General features: G+C 32.5%; 1 protein-coding gene across 16 annotated transcripts in view; it reads left to right on the top strand.

Moving 5' to 3' along the window:
• p120ctn (adherens junction protein p120) overlaps positions 1–21,293 on the top strand; it is a 258,208-nt gene that overhangs the window by 167,389 nt on the left and 69,526 nt on the right. For 15 of the 16 annotated variants that reach the window (XM_069837251.1, XM_069837248.1, XM_069837246.1 and 12 more), the window contains 6 exons: positions 5,629–5,848; positions 7,080–7,233; positions 8,469–8,608; positions 11,005–11,243; positions 13,836–13,853; positions 19,920–20,062. In XM_069837251.1, coding sequence (XP_069693352.1) covers positions 5,629–5,848; positions 7,080–7,233; positions 8,469–8,608; positions 11,005–11,243; positions 13,836–13,853; positions 19,920–20,062 — 914 coding nt within the window. The remainder of the gene's footprint in view (positions 1–5,628; positions 5,849–7,079; positions 7,234–8,468; positions 8,609–11,004; positions 11,244–13,835; positions 13,854–19,919; positions 20,063–21,293) is intronic. The other variant, XM_069837247.1, reaches the window with a different exon arrangement.

Below are 21,293 nucleotides of genomic sequence, written 5' to 3'. Positions count from 1 at the left end.
GGAGATATATTATAGCCCATATCTTCTTTTCACTGTTTTGTAGAAAAGGACAAAGACCAGGCCAGTAGAGAAACCTGACATCTTACAGCTCATGTCCTGTATTATGCATTGTTACTAACTCCATCAATTTTGTTCAGATGTGTTACTCTGTACATGTCTATTATGACGTAGTTATTTGCACTGAATATTCGTTCTTTAATCAGACAGATTTGGAACATTACCCATCACAGTCATTATTATGATGTCATAAGCAGTGTATGCCAACATCATACTGATAAAAAATTATTTTATTAGTACAGTATCTTATATAGCAAACTTTATTATTTCCGTTGATAAAATGCAAAGTCTGCCGATTTTCTAGGTTTTTTTTATTACATACTGAGTGAAGAAAAATTGGAGGACAAACACTCCACCATGCGATTTTTTTTTTTTTTAATAAAAACACAGTTCTGTAATTCCAAATCATGCATATTTTTTCTCAGAATTACGCATTAAAATTGAGAGTATGGCAACACTGTAAACATTCTTGATGCACATTGCAATGATGCTGTTTGGTTCAGTGGTTAGAGTTTTTGGAGCATGTTGTCATTTTATACTACAGTAAAACCCCGATAAGACGCTGTTCAAGGGACCAGGTGTAAAACGCGTATTAACTGGGACTGCGTATTAGGTGGGTATACTAATTTTGACTTATATACAGTATCTGTTAGCATTTTTCTTTATTGAAATATATGATTCATGAAAGGTAATACAATATTACTCAATTATGTAATTACTGTACTGTACGTCAAAGACATTTGCAATATGTACTGTACTTAATTCTTTCGAAAAAAAAAAAAGCCATTTATAGTTGTTTGCCGTGTGTGTGTTCTCCAAGTCCTCATGTTTACCACACTTCAGTTTCTGCGATTACATCCTCCCGACGTCATAGCTGTAGTGATTGAGTCGCGATTTTTTATTATCGTTCTTAATGTCGATGATGGGATTCCTAATGCATCAGAGAGTAGTTTCGGAGTAAGAGTATTGTTCTCATTGTACTTTCATAAGATTTCCAATTTTTCTGACACAGGGCGTTTTGTTTAACACTCATTGTAATCATATTCACAGACACTTCAATATACAAAAGGACAACAAACTGCCCAGCAAAAATTTCCAGAATTTTATTATGGCCGAGTGAGGAATGTTGTTTGAGAGAGAGGGTTAGCAAGAGGGTGAGGTATTGTAACTGTATGTAGGCTTTAACCACGCAGATAAGGAGTCGAGTAAGAGAGCGTAAGAAGAGAGTGGGGTATAATAAGGTATGAAGTATGAAGGTTTAAATGCACAGGTACAGGGTCGAATACCAATACTTTTCAGGTTAATGGCACCAATGAGTTCAGTGACCAAGATGTTTCATTGCTGTTACAGTACATTGCTGAAAATTACATCGAAAATATTCCACAAAAACAGAGTTTTATGCGGGACTTGAGTGCAACAAATGGGATATTTTATAAAGGTGTTATATATGAAATGTGCAGGGACCGGACAAAAAAGCATATTACACGGGATGGCGTAATAAGCGGGTGCATCTTATTGAGGTTTTACTGTACCATTATTAAATCTAAACAGTGCAATAAAATTTGATGTCACAGTGTTCTTTAATTTCATTACTGCGTAGTTAGCTGAAAACTCACCCAGAGGAATTAAAAACAAACGTAGAAAGAAAGAAAAAATATCTTACAATTTTAATTTTTAAAAGTTAAAGAAAATTAAACCCGAGTTTCTGTTACAGAATCATGACGAATAATGAACACAAATCATAGTAATTTGAGTAAAAATGTGTGTTATTTTTGTGTCATTGTGTTATAATATATTTACTTCCGTCATGAATTTAAAAGAGTAAAGTATTTTGGTGATAACAGAATTAGAAATGTGTCATCAGACTTAACATGCAGAATCCTTAAAAATGTATGCAGAAAAAATAATTTAATAGAACCAGAAAATGAGTTAACATAATTTAGAGGTGACTTGGATGTGAAGAAAAAAAGGTTATAATGAAGTTACAATTTTAGGAATCTATTGCATCCAAATGACATATGAAAGTTTTAACAATTCTTCTGATTTTCTTCAGTAAATTTAAATGCTGTTGGAAGTAACATAATGAAATAATTGATAAAAATGACTGTGATGTATCATTATTGTAACTGTTGTAAATTCGATTTTGGAGAATTAGCACTTCATGCGAAGAAAAATAATGGTGCAGAATACACACAGTTTTTTAACAGCTATTATTACCTAACAAATATATGTATTTTTTATTTAATATGTAGATGTTATTTTTTCATTTTTTTGTTCAAGATTTAAATCTGGGTAATTTTAAGATGGTTTCAAGTGAGGGATTATTGAAGAAAGTGTTCTTCGATATCAATCATTAAGTAATTATTCTTAATTTACTTCTTATAGTATTTTATAGAAATTAATATTCTGTGACTTACGATATCAAAATTTTACTCTGTATTGAACATATCTTCTAAATATTTATAAAAAACGAACATGTTCAGTATAGAATAAATTCATAGGAATTCGTTATATCATCTCCTCCTTCTTTTCCCATGAAAAAGAGATTGAAAAAGTACAAACTGTGAAATGTTCACTAAAGATATAATTATATACATCAAAATTTGTTTCCTCTCTGAATAGAAATGATATGGCTTACATGTTATGTTTTTATCTTCACAATATGGAAATAACTATTTCCATGACCTAAAATTTTTTGTTGCCATTTTATGTGATGATAGCTGATGTGCACTGTGTTAGTGTGTATTTTCTGTCATAATCTGTTCTTTTCATGCACTCTGCTTCATGCAAGAAATTGTGGAGTGAAACACTGTGTATTGCTTGCCTTGAAATCAACTGATGAATGTGTGGTCCTCATTCATTTGTCTTTTGACACTCAGATCCCTCACGGAGAGGATATGAAAATTAAATTTTGCCTAGTCATAAGACTTATGTACAAAGAACACGATTTGTTTATAAGAGATGGGGTGTGTTGAAGTGTATTTTGTAGTGGTAAGTAGTTATATTTAAACCATTATCTTTTCAACAAAGACTTGCCTTATTAGCACATGAACGAGAATTGTCCAGGAACAATGTGTGAAATTCATAATCAAATAACATACACATTTTTCTACAGTGAATACGAACTACATTTTAAGTCTTAAGTCTCCATTTAGGATGAATGCTTTAGTCCTTCTGTGGCTTTTATATTTCATTTCTCTGTAATATTGTGATTAATGCCTTCAATAACCTTCTGATTTTACAATTTTGTATATAGACAGTCCCAATATTTGTGTCGTCTATTTCAAGAAAGCAGAATTTTAAATTTAAAGTGAATTTATTGAACATAAGTTGTGTTCATGAAGAATAAGTTTAGTTATATAGGGTTTCCAATCTCGAGCGCCCCAATTCATATCAGTTGTTTCCTGACCTTCACCCATTGTAACAGGATTTGCTTTTACTGTGAAGTACGCATACAGAGACTGCTCTTCAATGTTATGATTAAACAGAATTGAGAGTGTAATTAAGTAATATCACAGTGTTTAATCTGACCGTAATTTACAACGAATGTTCGAAATGATATCCATCTGCTTGTAGACAAGCTTCAATGAATTACTGAACACTAGCTCCAGTTGAATAATTTCACAGGAAGCTCTACTTGAAAGCTAGATTTGCACTAGTCCCTGTTCTATTTGTGTAAATTTATGAAGTATATTACGATTACCATGTAATGGACGCTTTTGTAGCTGATAAGGTGCTTTAGAACTCCAAAAGTAATTTCTGGGGAATTCACATATTTTAATAAATGTAACTTCATTAGTAAAAGATATAAATTTCCAATTCACATTCCCATCATGTGTATATTGCAGATACGAATTACAAAACTGAAACCTTACACAATTTGTGTGTATGTAAAGTATGCTTTTTTTATGCAAAATATAGTTATTATTATTATTGCACACACTGAAACATATCTGCGGTGAAATGACATATGAATTACTATGTTTACTCAATTTCAATCTCAAGATTTTAGGACATATTTTTCAAAATTTTATTTTCCTTGCGTAATTTCCCCCTTTTACACAAACAAAATTACACACTCCCTTTCCCTTCAAGAGCATCTTTCGTGAAGTTTCCAAATATCGTAAAAATTGACAAGGAAAACCAAATATCATCCATACCTTCTCCAGTGAAAAATGCTGGTGATACTCGCGACGTGAAGGATCTAAATTTTTTGTCTAATGAAATTAGTGAAGTGTAAAATACAAATATGTTTTCTTTACGTAATTAATGAATTAATTTTATACAAATATTTTATGAAGGATTTGGTAAATTTGTTATGTGAACAATTTTTCTGTGTAAATTTGAAACCATGCTCGTAGTTTATCTTAGTTAGACAGAAATCAAGCCGGAACTATTTATTAACTAAGATAAAACACCAATATAGTTTCAAATTAATACAGGAAAGTTGTTTATATAAGAAATTTACCAGTCTTAAATAATAAAATTGTTATAAGATGAATATTTCCGAAGTTAGTAAAGATCAGCCTATTGCCATTAGAACTGACACACAGTGGTACATAGAAAAGCAACAAAACTGCCAATTACTCAAATTATTTGCTATGATTAATTTTATATAATGTTTATTTGCAGTTTTTTAGTATTAAATATCAATTCTGTTTGTATACGAAATGGTAGATGTTATTTATAACCATTTTATTCCCTATATATTGTCATTGTGTAATTTCCTTCCTGAATTTTTCGCCTTTGACATTAAAAAGGGGGAGATTATACGAGTAAAAATGGTACTTGTAACTTAATTTTCATTTATTAGTTAGTTAATTTAGTCGTGGGACATTATTTAAGATAAGTTTTAGTTTGGTATACAATATTGGTTTTTGGAGATTGAAAGAGAAGTTACCATAATTTACAGTTATTTCAAAAAAGGAATATAATAAACTAATTAACATGGGATATATCAAATGGTGTTCTGTGCTTTTAGTTTATTATTTTCATTACAAGTAATTACATGGTGCAAAAACAAATATTTATGTAAATCGGTTCGTAACAAAAGGAATAACAAATTTCAGATTTCCTAGAGCAGTAATTCCAAACATTTCTTTGCATTTAGAATGATTTTGTTTGAAGTTTTTTTGTAAGTACGTTTTTAATTTAGTACATTTTCGATTTTTATATGATTATTTGGGGCATAAATAGAAGAAATGTATGAGTGTTACATACTAGAGTTTTCGAGAATTACTGCTCTGGAAAAGTTACTATTTCAACAATGGAGGTTTAAATAAATAATGCCAGCAGGTAGTTGAAATCATTGTTTGAATATGAAACTTGCGGTCAGCGAAACATAATAGTTACATGTTTGCTGATTTTATTTATTGATAAATTATTATGAATTAAAGTACCCTATTAAAGACGTTCTAAATTATGAAATTAATTTGTCTCACATTACAGTAAAGACCAATAGTGCTCCATAATAATTAATGTTGTGGCAGTTTAATTTATTGTTTTTAATAAAGTAAATTTGTTCGCATAACACTGCATGTTTGTGTGCACTAAGGTACTTGTATATTTTAGGAATGCGGTGGCGTGACCCAAACCTCACAGAAGTTATTGGCTTTCTCAATAATCCAAATAACGTAATAAAAGCAAATGCTGCGGCATACCTGCAACATTTATGTTATATGGATGACCCCAACAAGCAGAAGACTAGATCATTGGGTGGAATTCCTCCTCTAGTGATGTTACTAAGTCATGAAAGTCCCGATGTTTATCGAAATGCATGTGGAGCTTTAAGGTAAAGATTATATTAGACAGTAATGTAGTTAATACAGTATTAGTTGTTTTAGATTTACTTTATTTTTTGCCTACTAAATTATCAAGTGCAGAAATAAAAGAACAGAACAGCCACTGTCTTGTATTCTGCGAGTTTCAGTTATTTCCCTAACTGATCAAGTTTAATCAGCACTTGAAAATTGCAGAGCTTCATAGTATTTAAAGGTCTCAACAATATGAGAGAACATCTACATTTACATTTAGTTTTGAAGTCTTATTTGATTAAATATTTTTAAGATGCTTCAGATAAAGAGTTGAAATTGCATGTTTTTATGTCGTATTTTTAAGACTTGGAGAAGTAAATATACTGTAGAATATGATTTCAACTGAAAATAATGATACAAGGATACTTCCAGTATTATAACGTTAAAGAAATATATTGCCATAAAATTAAACTCTACAATATTTCCAGTAATTCTAAGTATTGAGAAGTGTTAGTGCAAATCTTTGTAAGGTATGTAATTTATATTTTGTGTAATGTAGTGAAATAACTCAAATAAAAATCTAATAGAATGAGTTAAGTCTTAATAAATTGGAAAAATATTAAAAACGGCTAGTGTTTATAGAATTTTTGCTAAATAATTAGATTCGATGTTTATATCCTAGTTAAATTGTGCAATTAGTGTCTGCAGCCATTACCATTGAGCTGTAGATGTAATTCATAAATTACAGTTATATGAAGTAAGTTGCTACTGTGCTGAAAACATACTGAATATTTTATTTAATCTTTTGCAATATATTAGATATTATTCCATGATATTATATAATCACAACACTTTATTCAGTGCAATTACATTAATTCTAATAACAGTATCTTTAAACTTTGCTCAGGTGAAAATATTTCGCAGTTGTCTCCTCATTTTGTTTAGTGGTTTGCTTTACTAACATGCAAAAACAAAATCTTGCATCGAGAGTCTAACTGTAACGCTATTTATTGCTAATTGTTAAAAATGATGTAGTTATTCGCTGTTAAAATACCAAATCTGGCTTGTAATGTAATATAAGTAATAAACATATTAAAGTGAAATTCATTCAGGGAGGTGTAACATTTTAAACTACGTCAGTTTGGAATCTTGTTCCACTTGCCATCATTTAAGCGATTGTTAGTTTCCACAAATAATAAGCTGAAGTACTTTTGTATGGATCATTAAAAGTAGATGTCACTGTACATTTCTGTAATTTTATATGCACAGGAATCTGTCATACGGAAGGCAAAATGATGAAAACAAGAGAGCCATAAAAAATGCTGGTGGCATTCCATCTCTCATAAATCTATTGCGGAAGTCATCTGATGCTGAAGTAAAAGAACTGGTAACGGGAGTTCTTTGGAATCTTTCATCATGTGAGGTACGTAATGTGGAAAAAGTGTTATATTAATGACAGTACATTTTATTGAATACAGAGTGGAAGTGAAATAACCCTGCAGATATGCAGAGCGAATTGGTCATATTGAGTATAATATCGGTGGGAAGTTTATAGTTTTCGAAAAAAAAAAAATCTCTCCCTCTCCCTCCCCCCGAAAATTTTAACGTCACCATTGTGTATAATTACTATGCATAGAATCTTAAGAATAGAGAATGCAATAAAGAATTTTTTTTTTTCCTTTGTCGTATTTTGATAGCATGGACGATTTTCATGTAAATTAAATAAGTATTGCAAATTTGTTGCCTGACTAACAAGACTAGACATGGCAACACTGATCAGCTGTTTTCGATTTCCTTTAGATAGGGGTAGGAAGTAATTGGTAGTCAAGGTGTCTTGTCGCATTATTACGTGAATATCCAGTGGAAGTGGGTGTTTGAGTCTTCCAATCTTTGTATTGTCATTCAACTTAGTGTATTGCAGTGCTGAGATTTTCTAATTCGCGTGCTGTTCAACGCTTGCATGCAGAAAGGTTTCTGGTAGGATATTATCCAGTGCAGAGACATTCAAACTTCTTCAAACTGAAAATGAAACTGTTCGTGTTTATTCATTAACATAAGCCTACTGCTTGTCAATGTACCATTAGATTCCTTGCACTAAAAGGCAGTGAACACAATTGGGTTATTTCTGCAAACAATAAGCATTCCAAGTGAGAGAGTTCTTAAGCATTTACGGTCAGTAATTTGTCAAAGTTCACCGAAGCGAGATGATTGACGTAAACAATGTGTACAAGGAATTTCCGAGAAGAGCCTTGTAATACAGTGTACAGTACAGTATCTCGTTAATAGCTCGTGTCAGCTGGGATCTTTCTCAATATGTTACAGAAGAAAATAAATACGTACTGTAGTGTGTGTATGGTACCTGATTAAAAAAAATAATCAGAGAAAATATGAGTTCGGATATTTGACGTATTGGATGATTGACGTTCAGAAGATCGATGTCCCACTGTACCTTTTCTAAGTAGTATATTGTCCAAAATATGGCAGCATATAAAACGTAAGTTTATTTGTAGCACAAATGGAAGCTGCGGCTTTTTTCTACTGTTAGAAATTATATGAATTATTCTTGCATTTAAGTAGAGTTTTTCATGAACTTTAAAATAATCACTGTTTATATTTATATGTTCATTCCATTGTATGTGTCTCACTTTTTGTATACAGGATCTGAAGAGATCTATAATTGATGATGGACTGTCAGTAGTTGTAAACAATATTATCATTCCACATTCTGGCTGGGATCCAACATCTGCTGGAGAGACATGTTGGTCCACAATATTCCGGAATGCATCTGGGGTTCTAAGGTAAGGTAATATAATTACAAGAATTTAATGGAATGTGATATGTGCCATTAAAAATAATTGGTGTTAACGAAGAGAATAAGATGTATATTTTATCCCTGTTTACTTATCAGCAGGGTTCAGAATTTTATGCAGTAAAATCCTTAAAATATGTACAATTTCCGAACTAGTGGACTTGCATAGACACTAAAATTAGAAACCTGCCGTACTATGGTAGAGGCTTTCATAGAATTAAAGAAATACTGTCTGTGAAGTAGTTAATGTTCAAATTATAGGATTTAAAAAGAGAAAGCAAAATTAGTGTAATCTCTGAGTACTAATTTAATTGAAGTCAATTTTTGCAGAGGAGAAACCCTCACCTCATTTAATGAAAGATTTATGAAACTTGGAAAATGATTATATTTTCCAAATTGTCAAAATGTAACGTATTTATTCTATGCATTTATTCTCTCCACATCAGATGAAGTGACGAGGCCAAACTGGTAATACAGTAGAATTAATGTCCACATCACCACCACTAATCTCTCTTATCTTCTGTAATTGCTAATTTTTTTCGAAGATGTTTGCTGTCTTTTGTTTGGTGACAACTTCTTCCTTTCCACATACTGCTTGACCCATTTCATGGCAGCATCTGACACATTCACTTCTCTTACCTTCAAACTCTGTCTGCAGTAGTAAAAGCAGTTAATGAGTTTATTTTTAAGTCTATCTTCTTGTGTGGCTTCTTCCTTGCCGCATGCTGCTTTACACATTTCATGGCAGCATCCAGCATGTTCCACCATTCTCTCATCTCCGACATCTGTGCCTTCAGTAGTAGAAGCTTTTAATAAATTAGTTTATATTTCAGACTTCAACTGATATACTTCTTTTTTCCCGTAGAAATGATCACTATAAGACAGCAGCATCAAGCCAAATACCATATATTGTTATCAGAGTCTTTGGAGGCAGAGGAACATTTGATAATTTCTCCCAGTAGTTTCTTGTCCTGGAAGGTGCTTTCAGGAACACCATCTTGATAGATGGCATGACACTGTTCGCATTTAGGAATGAATGATGGACCACCTAAGCAGTCCATTAGCTGCAAAAGTCGTGTGTATCATATTCAGATGCAGAACATTGAGGATACCAGTAGATTTCACGTAAGGTTCGTTCCAACAACAGCCAGGAACCGTCCGTAACCATCGTGAGCATGTGCAGTACAGAAAAAGCGTTCCAACACAATTTGAACCAGTCCTGAACCGGTAACATGTACTGCAGTCAGGCGTTCCAACAAGCTTTTGACACGGGTTCGGAACGGTCAGAAATAGTCCGCGGATTGAGGCATGTACGGAAGAGTACGCAAGACGCGCATGCGCATAAGCTCACCAACGTCTCCTGGATACTGAAGAAAGTCATGATCGACTGTTCACATCAATGAGGTTAAGATGAAAAGTGACAGTGCAGACGAATAATAAAACTAGAGATTTCATTTAAATTTTCACCAAAATGAAAAGGAATGGAAATTATTTGGGTATTGAAATAGTTAATTACAATTTCAACATGCAGCTTTGATTAAAAGTATAATAAATAACGTACTTGCATTAATAATTAAAAAAGAACTATTTTTAGATGAGAGTTCCCCAGTACACGACATTGAATTAGTGGAATTCTTGCCTTCCATATTTTTTGTCATCTTTTTTATAGAAAATGATCGAAATTCTATTTTCTGCAATTATAATTAGCTGCGAAACGATAATAATAATAAGCATCCCGTTCTTAGCAAAGATAATCACATTTATAGCATCTCTGGATTTAGTACATAACGATCCGCGAAAGCGTTCCAACAGCATCCAGTCAGTTTCAATCCCATAGCAGATGCTCAACTAGCGCATGCACATAAGATGGTACAGGAACCGTACATGAACTGATCCATGAGCTACTTGTTGGAACGAACCTTTAATATAACAAGTAACTGTTCCTTATATCCACTCTATAGCTAAAAAAATGCTTTCAAAAGTCCGTAAAACATAGAAAGTAGCATTCACTACAAAAAATTACAAATATAGGCCTATGCAAGAAATACACTTTTAACATCGAAATATGCACATATACGAACTAACATTTGTGTCAGTAAAAATATGTGTAGTATTTGCATTTAATTTTTATCTCTACTTATCAGTCAGTGTAACTTAGGTTGATAAATCAAACACAAATTTTCTTCGTGCCTTCAGGTAATGACTAAGAGCAAAAGTGTAATGACTACATTTTCTCACTATACTCTCTGATAAGCCCTCATATATTTTAAACAAGTGGTGACATATTAGATCTGGTCGTTTGCTATACAGACTACAGGCCTCCTGCTTAATATAAATTTTTCTCCGGTTTTATAATTGCTATACTTTTTTTTTTAATTTTTCCAGAAATGTTAGCTCTGCTGGGGAATATGCAAGAAAAAAGCTGAGAGAATGTGAAGGTCTTGTAGATTCGTTACTTTATGTCGTAAGGTCGGCCATAGAGAAATCCAACATTGGAAACAAGAGCGTAGAAAACTGCGTTTGTGTTCTGCGCAACTTGTCCTACAGATGCCAAGAGGTGGAAGATCCTAACTACGATAAGCATCCTCTTCCAACACAGAGCAGAGTTGGAGCACAACCCAAAGGTAAGGAAGATTGAGTGTTTGCATTGTCTGCAGAGTGCAGTTTCTGTCTCCTGTTAGATAATTGTTAGGGTAATTCATGTAGTTTACCTCACATTTTCATTTTCCATTGTGTCCATTACTCAATTAACCTAAGGAGAAACCAGCACATAACAGCATTATAAGTGGCTAAGGTATATATTGTCCCCCCCCCCAGATTAGAGAAAAAGTTTCAACTATATGATACAAATTCCCTTGTCATTAAAATCTGCTTTAATAGAAATGAATGACAGGTCTTCATATTAATTCTTTTTTAAGAATCAATTAAAATCGAGGTTTAATTTGAGTGTTACTCTTTGTATATTTTTCCTGCCTGAATAATTAATATACTGAGAAAAGCTGAATATAACCAACTCTGACAGGTTTTTAGTTTGATAGGAATGATATAAAGGTTGGAACAGCTGTATATTGTTCGAAATCATACAGTCTATTCTATAGAGTACATTTCTGAAAAAATAGCATGGAAACAAATGTTGTTACGAGTCACTATTCAAAATCATGAAACTAGGACAGTTTTTCTAATTCAAAATAATGTATAATATTGCTAATAATAACAATGCTGTATCAACTGTTAGGCGTTTTAGCTTCGGTGGGATTGGTAATAGAGAGAGAAGGCCGGGGATTCGCCATGGGATTACCTGAATTGCACCTTACAGTTGGGGAAACCTTGGAAAAAAACCAAGAGAAATAATCAGTCCAAGCGGGAATCGAACCCACACTCAAGTGCTGCTCTGGATCAGTAAGCAAACATGCTACCATATGAGCTACACCAGTGGCTGTAATAATGGTGGTGGTGGTGGTGGTGGAGGTGGTGGTAATGGTAACTATAAATTATTCACATTTAATAGACTATTAGCCACAAACGTAGCTCAGGTGTAGCATATTTGTCTGTTGATTGGAGATGTGCTTGGGTGTGGGTTAAATTTCCGCTTAGGCTGATAACCTAGTTGGTTCTTTCTGAGGTCTTTCTCCAACTGTAAGGCGAATGTCAGGTAATTCTGTGGCGAATTCTTGGCCTCATCTCGCTATTATCAATTCCATCGACACTAAATAACTAAGCAATTGATACAGTGTCGTTAAATAACCAAATAAAATAATCCTCTGATCGAGGTTCTGACATGCACATCTATTATCAGGCAGTACATCTCACTTCACGATATGTGTCAGAAGAACAATTCTTTGTATGCATCTGAAGTCTGACTAGTGTAATATGTACGGTAGCTATTGGGCGTTGTATGCAATGGAGGGGGAAAGGAACTGGCCACCCTACCCTATTATCTCCTGGCCTAATTGCCTCATAAGTGGTGCCTTCTTGGTGTCACTTGTGAGATTCTGACCTGTCTTCGGACAGTTGTCTAAACAACAACAAACAACAATGTTTATACATAAAAAATATTAGATCTTAAACCATTTTGTGAGTATATCATAGAACATTGTTCCATATGACGATAAACATAATGGAATTCGTGAAAGGAATAATTTGTTATGATCAAATTTATATTTTAGTGATATCACACTATTAGTAAAATACATTTAATTGAAAATAATGATCGACTACTTTCGTATATGAAGAAAATGACCCTAGATGCAGTGTGCTTTAATTAATCATTACTCCCTGGTTACGTTTGTTTAGAAATACTGTAATCATTGTATATAAATATGAATCCTTTGATTTGAAAAATAGTGATGGTGTTGAGACAAAGTTCCTTTGTGAAAGTGGAGTATAAAAGAAAAACTGGAAAGTACATTTTGTAGAAATCTCTGTAAAATTTATTACACAAAGTGCCATGATCAATTATATGGCTTCTATAACACACCTTTACCATGAGTATAAGGTGGTCAGAGCTTAATGCTGACACAGCACTTCATTCTGATGCTGAGGTCAGGAGAGTATGGAGCTGTAACTTCACGTCCCTTCATGACATTTAAAAAGGGATACCTTGCATTTCTTTAACACAATGTCTGGTGCTGAGTTTATCCTAGGGTTGATTGGGAGTGGATTAGTTATAATATCTGCGAAGAATGATTTGTGTCCATCTGTCCTGAATTCCCTACAGTATATTTATGTATCAGTAGTTTATAGCGATGGTGATTCTGGTAACAGTTTAACTTATGTTGAGCCTTGGTTAATTGAACATGACAGTGCATTGTGTTTTGTGGAACATGACCAGTTATGGACATAGTGGATTTCTATCCATTCAGTTTGCATTACTCTACACTCCATAGTGACATGTGAAAGTAGTGATTCATGATTAACCTACCGATACTTTTAATACTAAACACGAAATGGTCATGCATATATGGTTAGTTGCATATCAGAAATGTAGGAACTATTATAGGCCTACTGACAGTTTTGTTGGGTTCATATGTAGGTATTTAGACAACCTGAGCGTTCTTAACTGCAGTCATCGGGAGTCATATCTCTGTATTTTGTTATTTCAAGTTATACTTGTAAGTCTATGGTCCCATTTTATATCTTGGGTATTATTGTCATACTTTGTTTAAAAGTGATAGGTTAGCAACTTTAGTTTTTTATCATTGAAATGTCTTTTGTAGCATACAGTCTGTGCCAAGGTAAGACAAGATTAAACGTGTGACTTGTTGTCATGGTAGAAAATAGTTAATTTTCAATATGTAGAACTTGCATTTACTTTTGAGAGTGTGGATGATCACTTATATTTGGGTCGTTCCAGCTTCATTCGGCCAAGTTCGTAAAATGTTAATTTAGTATTTTTATTCCAAATAGCAACAATTTCAATACTTAATGGAGCATGACCTTTTAAAGAACACCTCACTTTTGTTTCAACTTCCAAATAAAATTCAAAAGTTCTTGTGAAATTCAGTAAATAAATTATTAATTATACATATTTTCTAAGTTGCTTAAATGAATATTTTGGTTGACGCAGCAATTTTAAATAAAATTTATGTTCACCAATTATAATTGTAAATAAACCTCGTTTGTATTTATTTGGAACTTATACCGAATGGTCAAATTGGGCTGGTATGCCCCACAGTCTACATTGAACTGTAGAAGTGCATGGATGCTAGAAGGGTGGTAGAGTAAAGCTTGCTGAAATTATGTGAGCATATATTTTTCCCTCCCTCCCATGCTTGCAGTGCAATAAAAATGTTCATATGTAAGGTTTTCAGAGATACTGAATTGTGTCTAATGCAATATTTTTTTTATTAAAAATTCTAAGCTGTTGTTGGACTTCAAAATGATAGCTGGCCTTTAATATCAATAGATTGTATGTTGATTGTATCAACTTGTTTTTATCTGTATGCACGTATTGTCTTGTGGAAGGAAATACAATTTTGGAATGCTTTTAAGTAGGAATGCTTATGAGCTTAGATGTTGTATTCCCCTATAATTTGGAATGTTCAGTGATAGTTATCTATTATTTTAACTTGCCGTTTGTTGGTTAATTTACGTTTTGAGAAACATTTAGAGAATGTATTGTTGTTTCATCTCCTTTAAGTAATGAAATATTTTGCCATAGGCAGTTTAGTTAGAATGTTAAATTAAGAAATATTTAAAACATATTTAGAGACTATGTCAAATTGTATATTATATATGTTGTATATTGTTGTATATTGTGTGTCTAATTTTCTCGTAGATGTAGTCAAAAATGAGTTTTGATCAAAATTGTATTTTTTTTTTATGTAAATAAGTTTATGTGAATCTTAAGTGCGACACACATATTTGATTGTCTCCATTGTTCTTCATAATAATGTTTTTTTCTACTCATATACCATTACTTTACATGAACTATAAGCTAAATTGTCGAAAAAAGTTGAAATTAGAAAATATGTCTTGACCGAGAGTATTTCTGTATAATTCGTGACTGAATTAAATTAATATTCTTGTGTAAATAATATATCAGAGATTTTCTGGTCCTGTTTCTTTCTGTTTTTCTTAACAATAACCCCATATTTGTTCCTAAAATGATGCATCCTATCTCACTCATTGGAAAAATAAATATTACTGCATTTTGTTTTTATCTGCAGTTGGGACACTCACTTTTCCAAAATCAACTTTGAAAATTTAAAATATAATAAAAGACCTAAGTTAATGAAATCGATTATATCTTCATTAAAATTTTTTATGAAAACTAGAACATAAATTTTGTAAATTTTTACTTAAGAAAATAAAATATAATAGGATTTTATAAATAATTACAAGTACTTTACTTTTCCAGAAGTAGGAAATTTTAAGGCAGGCAGGGCAGATGTTTAGTTGATGTCCCTTTCAAATAAAGAATTTATCCATATGCGATTGAAAGAGGCATGAACGTAATTCAGTGCATGATTCTGGAACTTCTTGTAATAAATAAGCATTTTTAGTTACAATGTTATTTGATTGCAGTTTTATAACTGCAAGTATTTTAGGTGTAAAGCTTCATAGCCTCAAGTTTGTTGTAATTGTAATCCACTGCACATGTTAATGTATTTCCATGTGTATTTATATCATACTATTTCCATTAGAACATTCATAGGCATTGAGTATTACTTAACCAGTTTAACCATATGCTTCAGTGACTTTACCTCTCTCACCTCTCGCAATGGCATATTCAAATTTTCTTAGGCATTTAAATTTGTATGAGAAACAGAAGATGATTAAGTTTTTTAAAATGGTGTATTGAGCAATTTATGTTTATGATAAAGATTATCTCTATTTCTATTTATGAAATATAAAGGAAAAATATTACTATGATGTAAGATATCAGTTTTGATATTTTCGCGGAAATACACGTTTTCAAAAACCATAATACTGGAAAAATGGTTTCGAGCATGTTGTATGTATACAGCGATTTCTTCGATACAATTGGACAAATTTTGTTAATATCCAATTTGGTAATGATGTGCATGAAATATAATACATGTGAGTAAAAAGTTAATGGGTCTTTATTTGAAATCAAAAACACACATTGGCAATAAACTTAAAATGAATTTGCAAGATTATCTTCGTGACTTTATGTGTTACATACAATAAACTGAGAAAAGAGTATTGATGGAGAAACGCTTTTTAATGACAATTAATTATTATAATATAGATATAGAATTAAGGAAGCTCTTCATGTATTCACCCAAAGAATTCAGAAACGATGCTTTATGATGATGATGATGATGATGATGATAATAGTTGTGATTTTTAGCCTTAAATTTTTACTTCATTTGGCTAAATGAACAAAGAGTTAATGGAGGGTCTCTTATTCTTAAAAGAAACACAGCGCTAGCTGTAAACATCTCTGTTATAACATGTAAATTTCCATTCAACTTGGTCTTTGTGTTTCTTTAAATGAAACAGTAGAAATATGTTCCGTGTCTCATTATAAACCACTAATATATTTTAATATGTTTATAATTTTTTTAGTTAAAAATTTTGTAAATACATTAGAAATGTTTACAGTGTAAAATTTGTGCAAAATAACCTAAACACACTGTACAATTTATAAATAAATTCAGATATCTTACTTTTGAAATTACTGTAGTCTATAAAGAATGCTTTTGTGTACAGTGCAGAAAACAAAAATACATCTTATTTGGTTACAAATTAAATTTATTTATTTATGCATGCCTTTTAAATAATCATTAAAGAAAATTTATTATAAATAATAATATCATTCACAACATGATAAAAAGACTGAATTGTTGCGAAATGCGTAATTTTATGTTTAATTAGAACATGTGTGTCATTCTCGTAACACTCAGTTTTAGAACATGGTTTAATATACAGGATTTATCGTAGTATATGGGACCCTCATCACCAGCAGATAGGAGATACGAAAACAAAGAGAAAAACTCTATTTGAACATGCATCCTATTGTACAGTGTTTCCAAGTTATCATTCCAGTTCTGTTGCAATAATGGTAGAGATGTTTACCCTTACAAGAGATGCTTAAAATGATCACCTGTGGCTTGAATGTAAGCATGCAGTCATCGTCTTGTAGAATCTCGCATTCTTTCAAACATACCAGATGTGTGTCAATTCGTTGGCAGCCATTTTGTATTTGCTGACGAAATATATGAATGGTGGGAATGGCTTCTGAATAAACAAGTTCTTTGAAATAGCCCTACAAATAAAAATCCATTGGATTCAAGTCTGGGGAGCGCACAGCCCATTTCTAGGTAATGTTACATTTTGAGAGCACACATCAAATCCATATCTGCCATTTTCTGCTTTGCATAATCCACTTTGTCACATCTGGCGCACAACTGCTTTTGTTAAGTATAGAATCTGAAATAACCCACACACTCTACCTAGTCAAGAGTTCACGTGATATGGAGTATGGTATGGCTGGATGTGCACAGGCGGCAGTTGAACTTCAAACAATGCCAGTTTGCGTGCCTCCATCTTACACCAAACCTCGCCTCCCCACCACTTGCCAACATCCAGCAGTACAAGCACCTAATGAAAACTCGGAAACAAGGTACAATGGGACCCATGTTCGTATAGATTTTTCTCTTTGTTTTGATGTCTCCTACCAGTTGGTTATGTGGGTCCCATGTATTATGATGCACCTTGTATAGAACATGCATGAAGGGAGTGTACTGAATGTCACTTATTATCAGACTCGTATACATTACATAGAGGGCTGGTAATCTAAATCTGATGACTTGAGACAGAGCAAACCGTGACTCATGCTAAAGTTGCAGCTGAAGTTGTCAAAGTTTCTTTGATGTCGTGGCTTTCCATTCATGAGTCCTACATTTCCTGTCAAAACTCATAGGCTTAACTATATCAAGAAGTTTCATTGTATTTAATAGTACTGTACAGTGAGTAATATCTAAAATGTTCTGGGTATACACTAGGGTTATGCAAATCTGGCTTTCAGGTATAGCTCCCTGTGAAGCTAGGGTTGCCATCCACCATGATTTTCTAATTCCAGAGAGTAAAATGTCCGTACTTTATATTTTTAAATGCTTAATTTGACAGTTATTTTTTTCCGAAATACAATAATTATTATTTCAAAAGTTGAAACTACATTTCTTTCAGTAGATTTTGTAACACTGCACTACTACTGCAACAGCTTTTTAGAAATATTGAAGATTGAAATATCATTGTTAGTTTGGTGGTTATTCGGTGTAGTCGATAATAAGAAACAGTCTGTGTTTTGATTTATAATAGACCTAAAATGTTTAGCAAAATTTAAATAGAGAACAGCCGATAGTGAAAAGAATAGTGGGGGGGGGGGAAAGAGGATGAAGTGATTGTACAGGAACATCAGGTGCAGTAACAAAGCATTAAGGTACTGTTTAACAAAATTGATAATTTAGAAAAGTGAGGACCTGCCTATACAGCACACAATAAGTCACAAGTTGAGTAGAATAAATTACTAATTTATAGGTTACATTATAGATTAAATTGAAATATGTAATATATTCATGTAGACAATGCTAAAATAATATTAGATCCTAATAATGCCAAGGTATTGTCATAGGTTGGACTTTTTCCATTGCATATTATAATCGGCCATTATGGAGTAAGTTTACATTTGAACTGTACACAGATTTTGATAACTTGATAGTTCTCAGAACTAATCAGAAGGAATAAAAACAAGCCCTAGTCATTCATACTGCTATCCATTATCTTAGATCATCCAGATTAGAAAGAATGGTATGACATAATTAGACATTATGCCCATTGTGGGAGAGAGAGAGAAGTGTAATTTTATCTCCAATAATAATAGTGTTTACTTCATTATAATTTTTGCCCCAGCATAATAAAATTACGTGTTGTTCATTTCTGTGTTATTATTAGAACGAACATAAGTGCATACGACTGCTTAAGAAGAAGTTTAAAATTTATTAAATAGCTGCAGCATCGAGAATATTTTGGAAATGAGCTTGAATCTATACGTTTGTTTTACAACAGATGCAATGCAAACAATTTCTTTCTTGATTAGAAGTTTTTTGCATTTTGCTCACTTGTGAGCAGTTGTCATCTACTCAATGCTGAAAACCTCTGGAATGTTAATAATGAACAAATTAACATCAACAATAAGTTAATAGAAAAGTTGTTAATACAAAATAAAAATTACAAAATGCTCTTTGAAATATGCCAAAGAGAACTTAAAATGCTTTCTCTGACCGTTTAAATCAAAGCTACCTTTTTCTTTGAGAAAATAAATTATATGATTGGAATAATGTAAAAGTCGTGTACATTTTGCCTTCATATATTTTTCTTCACAGTAACTTGTCTTTATATATTTTTCTGAACAGTAACTATTGTCTTCAGTTCACTATGGCTTTCAACGTGAAACATTTTCAAGAACCATAATCATTTTATAAAGCAATTTTTTTAATTATGTACAACATGCGCAGTATTTTATAACTGGAACTTGGAAAATTCAGGTGGCTTAAATTTTGTTCCTGGGTCTGTACAAGTTAAAACCGTTTCTAATATCGTAACATAAAAATCAGGAAACAATTCCGATGTTCAGTTGTTTTGTTTTAGTTATTAGAGATTTCTTTATTAACTCTATTTTATGTAGGTAATAAATATTATTTTAAAATTGAGCATATTTAATAAAAAGTGTTTTCATGATATCTTTTTTGCTCTTGTATCATGCTTACTGTTGTTTTTTACTAATATTTAATATAAGATAACACAATTAACAGATATTTTCCTCTTTACAGGTGACAACTTGGGGTGCTTCGGTGCTAGTAAAAAGAAGAAAGAAACTCAGCCTGTTCAGCAGAAAGAAACAGCCAGTACCAGTCGTAGCACTACCCAGAGAACAGAGCCTGTCAAAGGGATGGAGCTTTTGTGGCAACCAGAGGTATGTGACAGTAATTAAATTCAATAAAAATGCTTTGTATGTTTCGCACATATGTTGCAAATTCGAGGTTTAGCTATAAGACAATAGTCGTTCATAAATTAAATGAAATGTGCTATGCACCTACAGTTCATTTATATTGATAGTGATGAAATCTGTATGTCTAGGAATATTTTCAAAACATCTAAAATGTATATTAGAGAGCATGGTGGACAGTTTCAGCACATACTGGGTCATCCAATTATCATCTGACCATAGCTACAGCAGGGATTGTGCCGGCCGATAAGCTATCACTTCCTGCCAGCTGGGCAATACTTGAGTCTGTAGTTTGTATGTCGCCTTCTTCGCTTATCTTGAACACTTCCCATTTCCCGAAATTTATTAACTGCGAGTAATTTATGAATCGTATCGTGACTTGGAACTCAATCAACTGGGAATTTCTCTTGAAATAATCTCATGACAGCATGAGCGGATTCTGTATGGACATACGAATCATAAATAAATACCTGATATGGAATAGGATACTTAGACTTAATATTGCTATTTATTCTTAGCAGACTGTACATGTGTAGTTGCTTGCACTGTTCAAATAACACTAACTGTGTCACGCGAGAGTTAGGTCAAAATCAGTTAACCCCGCCCACCCACTTCCCCATCTGGCCTTAGGTGTTGCCTTATCAGCTGAGGCAGTTCCCACCGCTGCTCTGGTTAGAAGATAATTGGATGACCCAGTCATATAAGTTAAGCCAATAAATTGCATCTGTAATGTAATGTATAAGTCTCGAGATTTTATTGCTGAAAGCAGACAATGTAAAGCACTACTTAACAGCTGTTTACTTGTTCAAATACTGGTACTAAGCAAAACCTGTTTCCACAATACACCTGTTATATTCAAGAAAATAAACTATAAACAGTGATGTATCCTTCGAAACAAGTCTTAACATCCTCGCCCTATCCCCCTGCCTAAAAGCAGCTTTGGCACGTGTCAAACGTCAGATTTTACAAAGTTGCCACATTTTTGCTAAATATGTTATAAGACATTATGAACCCTTCGAGTGTTATTTAGGAATTAAAATGTATTACAGACAAAAGTAAGAAAATATATGTAAAGATTAAAAAATAAATAAACACAAATCGTTTATACAAAAGAATGGAAACATGAAAAATAAATTAGCAGAATAATGCAGACACAGATAAGTACAGATAAAAAAATTGTGACAGTATTCAATATAAC

This window comes from Periplaneta americana, chromosome 10 (genome assembly GCF_040183065.1).
Source record: "Periplaneta americana isolate PAMFEO1 chromosome 10, P.americana_PAMFEO1_priV1, whole genome shotgun sequence".
Lineage (NCBI taxonomy): Eukaryota > Metazoa > Arthropoda > Insecta > Blattodea > Blattidae > Periplaneta > Periplaneta americana.
Note: the sequence above shows the minus strand (reverse complement) of the source record. Positions and strands in the feature narration are given on the sequence as shown.